The 14,706-nt window shown below is 44.6% G+C and overlaps 1 protein-coding gene across 6 annotated transcripts in view; it reads left to right on the top strand.

The window, feature by feature from the left end:
- Window positions 1-14,706, top strand: part of C26H10orf90 (chromosome 26 C10orf90 homolog) — a 392,111-nt gene that overhangs the window by 143,725 nt on the left and 233,680 nt on the right. The window contains exon 1 of one of the 6 annotated variants that reach the window (XM_070781082.1): window positions 543-2,017. The exons of 3 other annotated variants lie outside the window; for them this stretch is intronic. In XM_070781082.1, the coding sequence (XP_070637183.1) occupies window positions 1,778-2,017 (240 nt within the window). In that variant the 5' untranslated portion in view covers window positions 543-1,777. Of the gene's footprint in view, window positions 1-542; window positions 2,018-14,706 lie in introns of those variants that run through there. 2 more of the 6 variants (XM_070781085.1, XM_070781086.1) reach the window with 2 other exon arrangements.

Raw genomic sequence — 14,706 nt, 5'->3', positions numbered from 1 at the left:
GTGTTGAGTCCTGCCCCAAGGCCACAGAGTGGAGCCCAGAACCAAGGTCACCTCCAAAGCTAATTGAGCCCCTTTGTCCATTGCCCAAAGCCCCTGATCATCACTAACAGGCTTCCTGAACCCAAACTAGGCAAAGATACGTGCTACAGTACTCACTCAATAGCACCCTAACCAATCACCTAAGGCCTGTCTTCCAGCAGGAATTTTCTTTGTCTTGAGGCTATAAAAATTGGCTACTAACTCACGAAAACTGTCAGCTCTCCCTAGTCTGTTAGGAGTTGTCGGCCCACCACGTTTGCAGTGCCCACTTTATCTCTACTCTTTGTTCTTTCAACACTCCTTTCTGCAGTACTCTGCATTTGGAAATTCTTTTCCAACCGGTGCTTGGACTGCGTCAACAAGTAATGCAAGGATACTAAGAGAAAGTATAATTTTCTTTTTTTTTTAATTAATTAATTAATTTCAATTGGAGAAAGTATAATTTTCTAATATGAACCAACAGGCAGAGAAGATGGTAACTAGTATCCCAAGGACCACCTTCCCCAAGCTAGAATTTGGGTTTCTTTCTTAAAAGGGAGGGAAAGTGGTTGGTTGCCGGAACCTCTCTGGAGCCAGAGTCTTTGTTCTCACAACTGTCCAGGGAGGTGACAATGTTACTATAAACCTCTAATAAGGCAAACGCTATTCTCTTATGCAACTTTTTATCTCTGTGCGAATGGAAAGGGGTTATACCCTTGAAGGTCAGAGCCTTGGGAATGGGCCCTTCTCTCAGTTTCAGGCTCTAGGCAACCAGTTCTTAACTTGCAGCCAAAGCAACAGATGCAAAGGTGAAAGTAACAGAAACAGATCTGATACAGAGGCAGATTTGTTCTTCCTTATGGGAAGAACTGTGTGCGACACAGTTTGGGCAGAAAACATTTAACTATTCTTTGGAAGTGTTGCCTTATGTGACTCTACTGGAAGTTACTGTCTCACCATTTTGCTAACCAGATCCTCCCAACAACCTGTGAAGGGCAAGGCTTATTATTTCAAGTTTCCTGATGGGGAAAATGAGGCTCTGGTAGTGAGAGAATTCCCAGGGTTGTGCGGGAACTGGAGCCCTCAGCTAAGCCAGGACATCCCCCCGAGTGGCTCCCAGGGCGTCCTACCAGAGCTCCGAGTCTCTGATGCCCGCTTTAGCCTTCGCTGCCTCTGTGCTGACTTCTCTTTTTCACTTGAATGCGTTTCTTATCTTCTCCAAGGCTGAGGTCACCCTTTGTGTCAGTAGGAGTCTGTTCTTGTTCCTCTCAGTCCTGGCAAGAAAAAGCAGGAATTCTGAAAATCGGCAATTATCCCTCCTGGTTCCTTTGTACAGTGCCCCGTAAATAATTTATTTGGATCGAGGGACTGGAGACTGAAAACATATATTGGATCTTGCTGCAACCGGATGGATTCTATGTTCAGAACTTGAGTGCAGTGGGAAAAAGAAGTGTGTCTTTGAAATCAGAGGAGACTGAGTGACCCGAGAACACAGGTGGAAGTGCTGGAGGCGGGTGGACAGCGTCAAGAAGGAGTATTTTCATGGCACATAAAGGTCACCCTCAAGGTGCCCACGTGCAGACCCTACGTGCTTTACGGCTGGGGTTGGCAAACAACGCAGTCTGGAACTGGAAAACTCCGGGAGAGGTCTGAGCTCAGGCACTTTCCAAGTGCCTCCTGCTGCACTCGATACCTGGATGAAACAAAGAAAATTGTGTTTGCCAGGCTCGCTCGCTGAAGTCACAGGATTCCACGTATCATGCAGCAGTCTGGAATTCCTACAAAAACTCATCAGAAAGGGTATGTGGCCCGCCACACGGACACAGTTGTCTACCCGACTTTTCAGATCAAAACGTTTAGTACAGAGTTGAAAAACCATGTGATGGTCATGGATTTTGTGAAGAGAAACTGGTTTCCCTCCCAGAGAAGAGCCAAAGTTTGTATCATCCATATGTATCAAGGCCTGAAGACAGCTGAGCAGACAGCCAGCAGATATGAGGTAAGGCTGAATTGGGGCGCACACCTCATTCCGAGAAATGGAGTGCTACTCTTCAAACAGACAGCTCAGATGTTCTATCTGGTCTGATAAATTAATCATCGGTTTAGTTTTTCTCAAAGGATTTGGAAAAGACTTTCTCATCTCTTAATTTATTTCAGTTTTTGAAATATGAGGGGGGGTGGAATTGGATAACTGAAATTTACACATGACACACGTCTGCCCTTACAAACATTTAATAGTGCTCTAAAGAGCTGGATAATTTGTATCCACATTTAGAAACTGCAGTATATTTCTGGGGGTTAAATTTTCTTAGCTCTGTGTGTTTGCAATCATCTGTCTTTAAAAACAAATTCCCATTTGTTTCCTGATGCATTTTGCAGGAGATTATCTATGCCGTGCTTTGATCAAGTTAACATAGAATGATTTAAGTTACACCAGTAAGAATGGGCTTTTATTTTTTGATAGTGAGATGTTATTTTTAAACAGGGACCTCTTTTTGTGGGAGAAAAAAGGAGAACTTGGGAGATTGAGAATGTCACAGTTAAATAAACACATTACTCTGAAGCATATTTGTATTCTGTAACTAGAATAAGCCACAAGCAGTTATCCTCCAGAAGGTAAACACACACGAAATCTGATCAGGTCTTTATTGTACATGGAATAAATTATGAATGACATTGTAATTGATTCCCATATAGCTCACTTACCCATCCCTTTTGATAAATGTAACGTGCAAATTGCTAATGTTTTATGAAGAGGTAACCTTTCTGAATACTGATGCTGTTGTTAGGAAAGGCTTCCCATGAATGCTGGCAAAATCCCTAGTTCTTTTGTTTCCCACACTGGGCTTCCTTATTCCAGGGCGATGTCAGAACCTGTTCTGCTGGGTTCAAGGCTGGCTTCTCCCAGTGCCAGCCCCAGGATTGTCAATTTCCATGTTCACCACAGAGATATAAAGGCCACAGAAATAATGGTGTTAATTAAATTCAGTAATAGTTGTTCATTAGTTCATTGCCCAATCAACAAGAGAAAAAGGTGTGCAATTAGAATATAATTGAAGGAAACCAGAGATGTTATTATTCACAAAGAATTAATCAGATGGGGACAGAATTTTATCATTGTGTAGTTTTCGCTGAGGTTATTTTTCAGTCCTCCAGAGAGAGAGAAAAACTTGTTGAATTATATCAGCTTGCATTTTTAAAAAGTGTTCATGGGTCCATTTTAAACCCTCAAGGGCAAAGAGCAGCTCCTGTGTCCTCAATTTTTTTTTGTATGTATAAGACTTTGTTTATTCCTTTAGCAACACTGAAGGTAACAGTGTGGAAAACTGCATCTTTGTAGGAGACTGTAAAAAACATCTATTGTACTGGCAGCCGCAGTTACAGCAGGTTTGCGTGACTCAACTCTGCTCCAACCCCCATTTCCAAATACAGCCAACAATTGTGTGCCTGCTGCTTGAGAGTAACCTGGAGTCTCAAGTCTTATGTTAAAGTGAGTCTGAGACCCACGGCAATCAGGTCAACTGAACTCTCTTCACCATGTCTGTGATGTGAAAGGTGGCCAGGCAGGGCCTGCTTCTTCCGCTCCAGCGCAGGCCAAGTTTGAACCCTCAGACAGGAGCTGAGCCTCTGATCCCCCTGAATTCCAAGCTCTGTTCTTTCACTAGCAAACATTTCAGCTTAAAATATTCCACATCCATTGAACTGTTCTTCCTGTTACTCCCACTGGGGAACGGCAGCACCATTTAGGTTAGGAAACCCAGCAAGAAGGCAACTTCCTGGCTCACTTCTCAAGCTGAACTGATGAGAGCCCAATTAACAGCCTCTGGGTTCTGTTAGACTTGGCCCAGTGACCCCTTCTCTCTCAAAGGCTCCAAGGCCGTTGGTTAACCTGCCAGGGCTTTAACCATAAAGTACCTGATGGGGTGAAAAATGAGCCTGGTCAGTGGGATGAACTCTCAATGCACAAAGGTGCTGGATTAAAGAAACTGGCTGCCTTGCCAGGAAAAGTGAGTTTGGGGTATTTTGCTTCTATAAAAACCTTCTGGATTTCAGGTCCTTCCCAGGAGGACCTACAGATTTATTTGAGCTGAGTTTAAGGTCTAAGGCTGGCATTTTTCTAAAACTATCACCTTGGTTCTGAGATGTGTTAACACTTGGAGATACTGCCTCTCATCTGAGAGGCAGTGACCCAGCTTAACTCTGACCCCAGGATGGTCCAGCCATACTCAATCCCTGTCTGAAGCTACCTTTAAATAGGAACAGCAAGCAGATGTGTTGTGCTGAAAGGCAGAGAGGATTGGAGGCAGATGGTGGTGAGCAGGCTGAAGACCCTGGTCTTCACGTTTGTAAAGCCGCGATCCCTGCTGACTCCAACAATGCCCCAAACTATTAAAAAAGCACAGTATGCTCAGGACCTTTGTCCTTCTGCAAACATACTTGATAAATTTTGGACATCAGAATAACTGTAACCGGGCAAGGAGGTGGATGTGCATTTGAGTTCTGGTTGCTGTCAACATGGCAAGCGTGGCCACCTTCCAAGATTTTCTATGAAGTGCTGTGTGCATGGTTTCCCTGATCCAGGAAGGGAAGCCACGTAGAATCCAGAGATGTGCTCATGTCTCCCAGTGTCGGAATGTGACGTGGCATCTGTTGATGCTTGAAGGCTTTCTAATGATGGGCACAGGCCAGGCCATGCCAGCCACGTTTTGGCCATCTGTCTTCTTGTAGGTGACAGTTTCTGCTGCATTTAATCATTAGATGGACCAGGGAGAGTTTCTGTGTTTGGTGGTCACCATCTGGCCATGCTTCTCAACATTTCCTCAAACCTTTGGCATTTCCGCCTCTTCTTCCTAATCTTCCTTTTTGGGGGGAAGGGAATGGGGGCTGCGGCGCTCAATTCCAACTGAATATAAGCATCATGGCAAAATTTCATCATTTTTTTTTTTTTATTTACTGACTTTTTGCACATATTTAACTACACTTTGACGAGCTTAGACATATACACACATCCATGATACGATCACTGCAACCAAGGTGCTAAACACACCCATCACTACTAAAGATTTCCTTATGTTTTTTGTGTTGCTTTTTCTGTTTGTATTTTGGCGGTAAAAGCATAATATATATCTCCTTAACATATGTTGAAGTAACAGTGTCATATTATTAAGCATAGGCATTGTGTCATATAGGAAAGTGCTAGAACTTATTCATTTTGTGTAACTGAAGTTTTATGTTTTATGAGTAGCATTCCACATTCCCCCTCCCCTAGGTCCTGGCAACCACTGTTTTATTTTCTGTTTCCACGAATTTGCCTGGTTTGGATACTTCATATAAATGGAATACTGCAGGGCAAACCATGCCATTTGCCCTTCTGTGACTGGTTTATTTCACTTCACCCAATGTCTTCTAATTTTATTCGTGTTGTCACAAATGGTAGAGTTTTCTTCTTTTTTTAAGGCTGAACAATATTCTAGTATGTATGTACTGGGGCTTCCCAGGTGATGCTAGTGGTAAAGAACCTGCCTGCCAGTGTAGAAGACATAGAGATACAGGTTCAATCCCTGGGTCAGGAAGGTTCCCTGCAGGAGAGCATGGCAACCCACTCCAGTATTCTTGCCTGGAGAATCCCCATGGACAGAGGAGCCTGGTGGACTACAGTCCACAAGGTCACAAAGAGTCAAACAGGATTGAAGTGATTTAGCACAAATATACGCATGTATGTATTACATTCTCTTTATCTGTTTATCTGTCGGTGGATAATTGGATTGTTTTCTCTTGGTGAACTTTAAAAGCTACACATGCCTATGACCCAGCCAAGGCCCTTGTGACCCGAGTTTGCTGTGTGTGTTTGTCAAATTTGCTGTATTCCTTCAAAGAGCAGTAAACTTGATTCTGACGTGAGGTTACTTGAAAACACTTTGATCCTTTTGAGCCTTACTTTTTGGCAGACTTTAGTCAAGGGAATTCTTCTCAATCATGGATGGTTTTACTCTCCAGAGGATATGTGATGATGCCTGCAGACATTCAGACATTTCTGGTTTTCATGATGCAGGAAAGATGTTCCTGGTACCCGCTGGGTAGAGGCCAGGATGCTGTTAAATATCCTGTAGTTCCCAAGACAGTCCCCGACCCCAGAACAATGAGCTGCTCATCCTGAAACGTCCTCAGTGTGGACGCTGAGAAACCCTGGTCTCGGGCTAATTCAGCCCCACTATTTATTAAAAATTTATATATATGTATAACTCAATCACCTTTTTGTACAGCAAAAATTAAAACAGCATTGTAAATCAACTATACTTAGATCAAATAAATAGATGGGGAAACAGTGGAAACAGTGTCAGACTTTATTTTTCTGGGTTCCAAAATCACTGCAGATGGTGACTGCAGCCATGAAATTAAAAGACACTTACTTCTTGGAAGGAAAGTTATGACCAACCTAGATAGCATATTCAAAAGCAGAGACATTACTTTGCCAACAAAGGTCCGTCTAGTCAAGGCTATGGTTTTTCCTGTGGTCATGTATGGATGTGAGAGTTGGACTGTGAAGAAGGCTGAGCACTGAAGAATTGATGCTTTTGAATTGTGGTGTTGGAGAAGACTCTTGAGAGTCCCTTGGACTGCAAGGAGATCCAACCACTCCATTCTGAAGGAGATCAGCCCTGGGATTTCTTTGGAAGGAATGATGCTAAAGCTGAAACTCCAGTACTTTGGCCACCTCATGAGAAAAGTTGACTCATTGGAAAAGACTCTGATGCTGGGAGGGATTGGGTGCAGGAGGAGAAGGGGACGACAGAGGATGAGATGGCTGGATGGCATCACTGACTCAATGGACGTGAGTCTGAGTGAACTCCGGGAGTTGGTGATGGACAGGGAGGCCTGGCGTGCTGCGATTCATGGGGTGGCAAAGAGTCGGACACGACTGAGCGACTGATCTGATCTGATCTGATATATAATATTCTTTTTCATGTTTATTTCCACTATGGTTTATCACAAGCTGTTGAATGTAGCTCCCTGTGCTATACAGTAGGATCTATTGTTTATCCATCCTGTATATAATCGTTTGCATCTGCTATTCCAAACTGCCAGTTCACCCTCTACCGCCACCCCTCCACCTTGGCAGTCACAAGTCCGTTCTCTAGGTTCCTGAATCTGTTTCTGTTTTACAGATAAGTTCAGTTGTGTCGTATTTCAGATCCCATTTATAAGCTGTATCGTGTGATATTTGTTATTCTCTGTCTGACTTCACTTAGTATAATAATCTAGATCCATCCATGTGGCTGCAAATGCCGTTATTTTCATTCTTTTTTATGTATGAATATTATTCCATTGTTATTTGTGCCACATCTTCTTTATCCAGTCACCCATCAGTGGACACTTAGGTTGCTTCCATGTCTTGACTGTTGTACATAGAGCTGCTATGAACATAGGGGTGCATATCTTTTTTAATTATAGTATTGTCTGGATAATGTGAAGTCAAGTGGACCTTAGGAAGCATCACTATGAACAAACCTAGTGGAGGTGATAGAATTCCAGCTGAGTTATTTCAAATCCTAAAAGATGATGATGTTAAAGGGCTGCAGTTAGTATGCCAGCAAATTTGGAAAACTCACAAGTGGCCACATGCTGGGGTCCAGCTCCGGTGGATCCAGGGAATTCAAAGTGGGGACGGCGTCGGCGAGGATCAGGAAACAATTGCTTAATTAAATGTTAATTAAGGATATAAAAAGTGGTGAAATAAGGATAGCTCAGCGAAGAAATTCAGTGGAGAAAAGAGGCTGAATAACTTGGCTTACGTGGAAAGCTAATAAAATTCCAAAATAAGGAATTTGCGTCACCTACGTAGGCCACAGGCGTCCTCCCATTCTCCCGAAGGAGAGGAGACACTAAGGCCTCCCCGGTCAGATCTTAGAAGCCCAGGCATAGTTAGTAGGCTTGACAAGCCTCCACGCCCCAGATGAAAATTCAGCCGGAAGGTGAGAGAAAGAATGACATGTGGAGACCAAGCTTCGGTGAACAAGGCCCACACTTTTTTTTCCAAAGTAGTTTTTATACCTTAAGTTGTGCATAGAGGATAATGGGGGAAGGGGTAGAGTCAGCAGTAAGCCAGGCTTTCTTCCTGCAAACTTATCATATGCAAAAGTTTAGGTGATTTACATCATCTTCTGGCCAGGGGGCCTGTCAACATTTTAAGATCCTTTTTTCAGAACACTTACTTTTCTCTAAAGGTGATTATTCTAAAGTCAGGCACCACCCTCCGAAAGCATTAGATAAAGTTGCATTCCTATAGGGCAAAGGTGTGGTGGGCTACAACAAGAAAAAGAATTAACTCAAGGGTCCAAGGTTACAAACATTAAAGCTACTACTTACATTCCTATACACCAATTACATTAATCAATACACTGCCAGGGACACAGTAGGTAAGGGATATGGAAACCTAGCAGCAAACATTGGCCCAACAAGTGAAAAACCCTTCACCAATACAATTTCTAATCAATCTTTTAACTGCTCAAAGGAATCTGTATTTAGACAGTTTAGAACATCTCATGTTTCTCACGGTTGTGAACCAAAACACTCTTGTCACGCCCAGGAACTTTATTAATTGGAGCTGTAAGTTAACTCTTTTTCAGAGAGAGGTGGTGGGGGACAGCCCCCGCCACCCCCCCCCCCCATAAAGTCAGAGGTGTAGGTGAGAGCACAAAGCAGTAAAGTAGGCAGACTCTGGTTTTGGGGGTAGATGCTGGAGAATTTCCAGGGGGACTCCTGAGGCTCAATCCCACCTTTGCGTATGCCCAGCCTCCTTCCTCATGACCTTTGTCATGGGTGGAGTTCCTCATGCTGGCTCCCGGCAGCCACAGGACAGGAAAAGGTCAGTTTTCATTCCAATCCCAAAGAAAGGCAATGCCAAAGAATGTTCAAACTACTACACAATTGCACTCATTGCACATGCTGGCAAAGCAGTGCTCAAAATTCTCCACACTAAGCTTCAATAGTTTATGAACTGAGAACTTCTAGATGTTCAAGCTGGATTTAGAAAAGGCAGAGGAATCAGAGATCAAGTTGCCAACATCTGTTGGATCATAGAAAAAGCAAGAGAATTCCAGAAAAACATCTACTCTGCTTTATTGACTACACTAAAGCCTTTGACTGTGTGGCTCACAACAAACTGTGAAAAATTCTTCAAGAGATGGGAATACCAGACCACCTTATCTGCCTCCTGAGAAACCTGTATGCAGATCAAGAAGCAACAGTTAGAACCAGACATGAAACAACAGACTGGTTCCAAATTGACTGTATATTGTATATTGTCACTTTGCTCATTTAACTTATATACAGAGTACATCAGGCTAAATGCCTGGCTGGATGAAGCACAGACTGGAAAAATATCAGAAGAAATGCCAGGAGAAATATCAATAACCTCAGATATGCAGATGACACCACCTTTATGGAATAAAGTGAAGAGGAACTAAAGAGCCTCTTGATGTAGGTGAAAGAGGAGAGTGAAAAAGTTGGCTTAAAGCTCAACATTCAAAAAATGAAGATCATGGCATCCAGCTCCATTACTTCATGGCAAATAGATGAGAAAACAATGGAAACAGTGAGAGACTTTATTTTCTTGGGCTCCAACATCACTGCAGATGGTGACTGCAGCCATGAAATTAAAAGATGCTTGCTTCTTGGAAGAAAAGCTATGACCAACATAGACAGCATATTAAAAAGCAGAGACATTACTTTGTCAACAAAGGTCATCTAATTAAAGTTATGGTTTTTCCAGTAGTCACGTATGGATGTGAGAATTGTACCATAATGAAATCTGAGTGCTAAAGAATTGATGCTTTTGAACTGTGGTGTTGGAGAAGACTCTTGAGAGTCCCTTGGACTGCAAGGAGATCCAACCAGTCAATCCTAAATTGGACCTGAAGCTCCAATAGCTCGGCCACCTGATGCGAAGAACTGACTCCTTGGAAAAGACCCAGATGCTTGGAAAGATTGAAGGCTGGAGGAGATGGGGATGACAGAGGATGAGATGATTGGATGGCATCACTGACTTCATGAACATGAGTTTGAGTGGGCTCTGGGATTTGGTGATGGACTGGGAAGTCTGGTGTGCTGCAGTCCATGGGGTTGCAAAGAGTTAGACATGACTGAGTGAGTGAAGTAAAATAAATGCCCAGAAGTAGAATTGCTGGATCATACGGCAACTCTATTTTTAGTTTTTTTGAGGAACCTCCATACTGTTTTCCGTAGTTCAGCCCCACTATTAAGGCCTGCTCCTTGTGAGTTCAGTTCAGTCGCTCAGTTGTGTCTGACTCTACGTTCCCATGGACTGCAGCATGCCAGGCTTCCCTGTCCATCACCAATTCCCAGAGCCTGCTCAAACTCATGTCCATCCAGTCTGTGATGCCATCCAACCATCTCATCCTCTGTTGTCCCCTTCTTTTCCTGCCTTCAATCTTTCCCAGCATCAGGGTCTTTTCCAATGAGTCAGTTCTTTGCATCTTGGGGCCAAAGTATTGGAGCTTCAGCTTCTGCATCAGTCCTTCCAATGAATATTCAGGGTGGATTTTCTTTGGGATGGACTGGTTGGATCTCCTTGCAGTCCAGGGGCTCTCAAGCGTCTTCTCCACTCCCACAGCTCAGCACCACAGTTCTCAACACCACTTAATGCCCCGTGTTTGTGATATCTCACTACCAGGGCCAGTGGGCACAAAAACTGTCTCCAGCTCTGAGTGAGTTCCTGGAAGCGTCTGGCAGGCTTCTGTCCAGTAGTTCTTTTCCTGCGTTCAGGTCGTTCTCCCTGCATGTGTGCTTGCGTGCTCAGTTGCTAAGGTGTGTCAGACCCTTGTGACCCCATGGACTGTAGCCCTGCAGGCTCCTCTGTCCATGGGATTCTTCAGGCAGAAATATTGGAGTGGGTTGCCTTTTCCTTCTCCAGGAGATCTTCCCAACCCAGGGACTGTATTCACGTCTCCTGCATCTCTTCCATTGGCAGACAGTTTCTTCTCCCACGTGCAAGTCAATATTCAGCCAAAGACTGGTGGGCCCCTTTGCAGGTTACTCTCTTTCCTTGCTGTTCTTTGGTATTTCACTGCACAAATTCTGGCTACCTCAGCCTCTCTGAATCCTCACCTCTGCCTCCTCCATTCAGTGAGATGCCAGGCTCTCAAGTTTCCCACAGCCTGGAAGATGCCTCTCTGTGGGGACAATTGTAGGGCTCACCTCTCTGGTTCCCCATCCCTCCAGGATTATAGCCCTATGCTGTGTGTGTCCAGTGTCTGGAAACAGTTGCTTCATAGCTTTTTCTGGTTGCTCCATCATGGTCAGTAGTAGATGTGTCTGCCCATGTGGTTGTGATGTCCCTGGGGCTTCCCAGTTGTAAAGAATTGCCTGCCAGTGCAGGAGGGGCAGGAGACATGGGCTCAACCCCTGGGTTTGGAAGATCCTCTGGAGAAGGAAATGGCAACCCACTCCAGTTATCTTGCCTGGAAAATCCCATGGACAGAGGAGCCGGGTGAGCTACAGTTCATGGGGCCACAAAGAGTTTGACATGACTGAGCGTACACACACACACACACACATACACACACACACACACACACACACACTGGAAGTTGAGAAACACCACTCTGGGCTTTGATGAAAGTTTTCCAGTTGTTGAAAGGAGCCCCGAGGTAATGTGAAATAAAAACACTCAAGTTTTCTGTGCTTGAGCTTCCAGAGAACTTTATTCAGGGAATAAAGAAGTCATCGAGACCTAAGAGAAGATGAAACAAACATTCCCTTTCTGCTCACAGTTGCCAAAAGGTGCAGAACAATGTACCCGTTTCCCAACCAAGCTGAAGAGACTTCGCCAGATCAGAGGCTTCCGAGTCTCGCTTTTCTTCCTGAAGTCTTGGCCTCCGAGTGATGCTTTCCTGGGATGTGTTGGTGGTTCTGGCTGCAGCAAAGGTGTTGAGCCCTCCAGAGTCAGGACTCAAAAAAGGACAGTTTGCAAAGGACAATAAGTATTTCAATTCGCTTTGCTACCCAGTGAACAGGTCGGAATCGTGTGCCTCATGCCCAGGACTTGAGAGTGTAGTTGGTGATCCTTCTAGAATTTCCTAGAAGCTTCAGCCACTCATCCATTGACAATGGTTGGTAGCCTCTGTCCAGATGCAGGAGGGAATCCAAGAGGCAAAAGATGGAGTGACTACCCTTGGGAATCAGCGCTTCCACTGACCACTGTCTTCCCTCGTCTCCCTGCTCTTGCCAATGGGAGGCTGACCATGAGGGGGTGGGGTCCTGAAGAGGCACAGAGGTCAGAGGTTGGAGATGAGTTTTGGTATGTCAAGAAGCATACCTGCTGACTGACATCTCCAAATTAACTGCACTGTGAATTCTATGAAAGGTGAAGTGCAGGTTGATCTGGAACATCTACAACTGAGCCTCTTGAAATGGATCTGACGTCATTTTGGCCAACTTGCCGGGAGAAATATCAATAACCTCAGATATGCAGACGACACCACCCTTATGGCAGAAAGGGAAGAAGAACTAAAGAGCCTGTTGATGAAAATGAAAGAGAAGAGTGAAAAAGTTGGCTTAAAGCTCAGTATTCAGAAAACTAAGATCATGACATCAGGTCCCATCACTTCATGGCAAATAGATGGGGAAACAGTGGAAACAGTGGCAGACTTTATTTTTTGGGCTCCAAAATCACTGCAGATGGTGACTTCAGCCATGAAACTAAAAGACACTCCTTGGAAGAAAAGCTATGACCAACCTAGATAGCATGTTAAAAAGCAGAGACATTACTTTGCCAACAAAGGACCATCTGGGCAAGGCTATGGTTTTTCCTGTGGTCATGTATGGATCTGAGAGTTGGACTATAAAGAAAGCTGAGCACTGAAGAATTGATGCTTTTGAACTGTGGTGTTGGAGAAGACTCTTGAGAGTCCCTTGGACTGCAAGGAGATCCAACCAGGCCATCCTAAAGGAGATCAGCCCTGGGTGTTCTTTGGAAGGACTGATGCTAGAGCTGAAACTCCAATACTTTGTCCACCTCATGTGAAGAGTTGACTCATTGGAAAAGACTCTGATGCTGGGAGGGATTGCGGGCAGGAGGAGAAGGGGACAACAGAGGATGAGCTGGTTGGATGGCATCACTGACTCGATGGACATGAGTTTGAGTGAACTCCGGGAGTTGGTGATGGACAGGGAGGCCCGGCATGCTGCAGTCTGTGGTGTCACAGAGTTGGACATGACTGAGTGACTGAACTGAACTGATCAGGAAGCTGGGCGTGGGTAGGAGGACCATGGCTACATTTCAGCCAAGCCAAGACAGAGGAGGTGTAGGTCAAAGGTGGGCTCTGTGACTAAGAGTGGAGGCACTGGATGGCATCTTCCTGGGGTCTTGTTAGCTCAGTGACCTTGGCAAGTTTCTTGATCTCTTTGAGTCTTAGTTTCCTTATCTGTGTTCATGAGAAGCATGGTGGCATCTGACATACAGGGCTGCTGGGAGGATTAAGGGAGATAATCTATAAGAAAGCTGAGCCTCGGGCATGGCACAGAGGCAGCACTCCTTGAGGTGAGTCGTCACTGGAGTTCACGCTCCAGTGTGTCTTTTTCCGCCATCCCCAACTCTGAAGCAGAGCCATGGCATGAAGACATGGCCCCTGGGGCCCAGGCTAATTGTGACCAGCACTTTGAGGATGCTGCCCCTTGCCAGAAATCCTGTTTAAATTGGGTGGACATCCCTGCTCTCCTTCCCCACCCTCAAAGTGCCAAGTGACAGGAACCGATGACCTTTGTATCCTTGGCTCAGCATTCTCCATCCCCAGACAACTCAGGGATTAGTCACCACGTTGTCCATGAGCTGCATGTACAGTGTCTACTTAGAGCCCACCCAGGCCTGTGGTCCAAGTTCCGTCTTTGACAAGAGATGATAGAGAAGGTGAGTTCACACACATCTGATTCCTGCCTGGTAAAGCCAGGGTTAGGTCAGGAAATGTAGCAGGGGATGTCTCATGAAAGATGCACCCTCCCTTAGAAGACCTGCTCTGCTCTGCTCTGAATGGGGTTTGTCACCTCATAAAGGGCTGAACGGCCCTCATGCTGTAGGGTCCTTCATAAGCCCTGGGGAGACCTTTCTAAGAATATAGAGCCCTAGGCTCTGGGAAAGGGGAGAGTGCAGAAACCTCTGGTTCTTTTGTTTTTTCGTTTTGAAGCTTTTAGATTTTAAGTGCATTGGGAAATCATTGGAGAATTTCAAGCAGAGGAGTGGCATATTCTCTTTTTTTTTATTGAAGTGTAGTTGATTTACAATGTCGCATTAGCTTCAGTTGTACAGCAAAGTGATAAACACACACACACACACACACACACACACGCATGTGTTCTTTTGCAGATTCTTTTCCCTTATTACAAAACATTGAACATTATTCCTATCCTATACAGTGTGTCCTTGTTGTTTATCTGCTGTACATACAATGGTGTGTATGTATGAATCCCAGTCTCCTAGTTTGTCCCTCCCCTTCGCCCTTCCCCTTTGGTAACCACAAGTTCATTTTCTAACTCCGTAAGTCTGTCTCTGTTTTGTAAATAAGTTGATTCTGTGTATTAAGTGAAATCATGTGACGTTTGTCTTTGTCTGACTTACGTCACTTCGTGTGACAACCTCTAGGCCCATCCATGTTGCTGCATCCTTTTTTTAAT

This window comes from Bos indicus, chromosome 26, assembly GCF_029378745.1.
Source record: "Bos indicus isolate NIAB-ARS_2022 breed Sahiwal x Tharparkar chromosome 26, NIAB-ARS_B.indTharparkar_mat_pri_1.0, whole genome shotgun sequence".
Lineage (NCBI taxonomy): Eukaryota > Metazoa > Chordata > Mammalia > Artiodactyla > Bovidae > Bos > Bos indicus.
This window is presented reverse-complemented; position numbering and strand designations above follow the sequence as displayed.